General features: G+C 49.0%; 1 protein-coding gene across 1 annotated transcript; it reads left to right on the top strand.

The window, feature by feature from the left end:
- The first annotated feature begins 751 nt into the window (after nt 1-751).
- LOC110516752 (E3 ubiquitin-protein ligase RNF128-like) lies at nt 752-2765 on the top strand. The gene has a single exon (XM_036981076.1). The coding sequence runs from the start codon at nt 942-944 to the stop codon at nt 2094-2096; it is 1155 nt and encodes a 384-aa protein (XP_036836971.1). The 5' UTR covers nt 752-941; the 3' UTR covers nt 2097-2765.
- The last annotated feature ends 256 nt before the right edge of the window (nt 2766-3021 follow it).

Consider the following 3021-nt stretch of genomic DNA (forward strand, 5'->3'; position numbering starts at 1 on the left):
AAACTGTTGAGTGTGAAAAACCCAGCAGCATTGCAGTTCTTGACACAAACCGGTGCGCCTGGCACCTACTACCATACCCTGTTCAAAGGCACCTACTACCATACCCCGTTCAATGGTACTTAAATCTTTTCCATTCACCCTCTCAATGGCACACTTACACAATCCATGTCTCAATTGTCTCAAGGCTTAAAAATCTTTCTTTCTCCTCCCCTTCTTCTACACTGATTGAAGTGGATTTAACAGGTGACATCAATATGGGATCATAGAATTCACCTGGATTCAGCTGGTCAGTCTGTCATGGAAAGAGCATGTTTAGTATACTCAGTGTATTGTCACCTGGTTTGTGTGACTCATGGAAACAACATAATATCTTCTGAGAAGTAAGAGGATAAAGTGCCACAGTTAGTTATTAAAACCTCTGTTATAACTGTGGGCGTAACCTCTCAGCAGCATGACACATCTAAAACTAACAGTTTCACAACCGCCCTTTGTCACAGTTCCCTTGGAATGTTCCTTAATGGCGTTGTTATCTCTTTGTTTGCTTATGTCCTTATGGCTGTGTGCTGTGCTGTTCCTTACCGTAGCCGGTACCTGGAACCTGTGGCCTTAGACCTGTACTATGTAGACCACAAGCCCTTCTGCCTGGCTGTGTAGCTGGTCTCTACCCAACAGTCCAATGTCCATTTAGATAATAAGTCTGAAGAGCTGACGCAGAGCGAGGCAGGGTTACAGCAGGCTGCTATCTGATTACTATCAACACACAGGTCACAAACACAGCTAGAGAGAGAGAGAGGCAGACAGGTAGAGAGACGCTGAACGCAATGAGAACAACAACTAACTAACTAACAACTGTGGAACTGAACAGAACAGCAGACAAACAGAAGACCGAAGAAGTCCTAACAAAGAGAGACTGGTCCTAGTGGTAGTGTTAGTGAGCGACCATGGCTAAACAGACAGAGATGTTTGTCCTGCTCTTCGTCTGTCTGTCCGGGCTGGTCCAGTCTACGACAGCAATGATATTCTGGACGGCGTACGTGGGGGTACATTTCTACGACAGCAGCACTAACCAGACAGAGACCAGGTTCTGTGAGTGTGGGGTGTACGGGCGTTCCTCCCCTCTGGAGAGCGCTGCCGGGATGGTGGTCCTCCCTGCCTCAGACCCCCAGGGCTGCAGCCTGGACCCCTACCCCTCCAACGACAACACCACCACCCAGGGGTTCTGGATCGCTCTGGTCAAGAGGGGAAACTGTACCTTCAGTGAGAAGATCAGGGCAGCGTGGGCCAGGGGGGCGGCGGCCGTAGTGGTCTATAACCTGGATGGAACCGGTAACAGCTCAGATTACATGGCTCACAGTGACACCTCTGGCACCGTGGCCATCATGATCGGTAACCTCCAGGGGGTTGAGATCGCCAACATAGTGCGGAGTGGTGTGGCCGTCTCCATGGTGATCGAGGTTGGCAAAGCCCATGGGCCCTGGATGGACACCTATTGGCTCTACTTCCTGTCTATCGCCTTCTTCATTGTGACGGGCGCCTCCATTATCTACTTCGGATTCATCTCCGCCCACCGACTGCATAGTCTCAGGGTGATCCATCTCACCGATAGGCGGCTGAGGAATGAGGCCAAGAAAGCGATTGGTCGGCTGGAGGTGCGTACGTTGAAGCGCGGGGATGAGGAGACGAAGCCGGACAGCCACACCTGTGCCGTGTGTATCGAGTCATACCACCCAGGAGATGTAGTGACCGTCCTGACCTGTGGTCATCTGTTCCACAAGGCCTGTATCGAGCCCTGGCTGCTGGACAAGAGGACCTGCCCCATGTGTAAGGCTGACATCCTGAAGGCCTTAGGAGTGGAGGGGCCCGGGGAGGAGGAGAGCAGCAGTTCCTCTGTCCCACCACCAGATGTCCCTATCGTCACAGTGTCTGGAGGATCAGGTAGAGAGCTGCTGTATGAGGTCCCTCTCAATGACAAACACCTTCCGACCCCCACCCTGACTCCTCAACCCCCCACCGAGGCCCGGCAACCACATCACTATGACAATATAGTCTTCGAGGGAGAGACACACCCTCAGGGGAACGTGGCCACCAGAGGATAGACGACAACAACAACACTGGATAATGGTCATTTCTACCTGGAGCACGAACAACAACCCATAGACAGCTTCACACAGCTACAGCAGTGGCTTGTGATGTGCTGTACTATCACTGTTAGCTAAACCATATCTACTGTACTGCTAGGAAAATATCTCCCTGGATTCAAACCCGGTTTACTGATGATCAAATAACTATCATGGCAGTAGATTCTACCTCTGCTTATCTGCACAGAGAGCTGGAGCCTAAACCCTGGTCCAGGAAGCTGCAGGTGTGCACGCTTCTCTTTGAGATCAAAGTTACTTCTTTATCATTTCTTAAATGAACAAACGATCACTTGTATGATGATGAGAAAGGCTGAATATATTTCTCTATTAAATTGATATCTCTGCTGCATTTTTAAAAGTAGATATTCTGAGAGTAAAACAAAAATCAGTATTTAAGAAGGAATCGAACTACAGTATACTGTAATGGTTCACATATGAAATGATTAACCAACAAAACAGAATATGTACTAACTTACGTACTAACCTGGTTTAGTATCGCTAGAGATGTACTGTACATGTGTCTGTGGCAGGGTATGTTTCAATTCCATTTCAAATCAGTCAATTCAGAAAGTGAATTCAATTCATAAGTTGATCAAATCTTCATTAAAAACAAATGGCACTTTTGAATACAATTTGAATTGTGAATATGAATGAATATCCTGAAGTGACAATGGAAGCCATGTTGAGTTTTCTTAACCTGGACTGGTCATGTGGTGAGAAGGGACGCCTGGGCCTAATGATGAGAGCTCTGCCAGTCTGAGACCAGGAGAGGGGAGGGGAGGATGAGAGGAGAAGAGGGAAGGGAGAGAGGAGGAGGAGAGGGGGGGGGGGGGGGGGGGTGAGTGGAGAAGAGGGAAGGGAGAGAGGAGGAGGAGAGGGGGGG

The sequence above is a fragment of the Oncorhynchus mykiss genome, chromosome 6 (genome assembly GCF_013265735.2).
Source record: "Oncorhynchus mykiss isolate Arlee chromosome 6, USDA_OmykA_1.1, whole genome shotgun sequence".
Lineage (NCBI taxonomy): Eukaryota > Metazoa > Chordata > Actinopteri > Salmoniformes > Salmonidae > Oncorhynchus > Oncorhynchus mykiss.

Coding starts and splice junctions, on each gene's coding strand:
- LOC110516752 (XM_036981076.1), top strand. CDS start 942: ATGGCTAAACAGACAGAGATGTTTGTCCTGCTCTTCGTCTGTCTGTCC.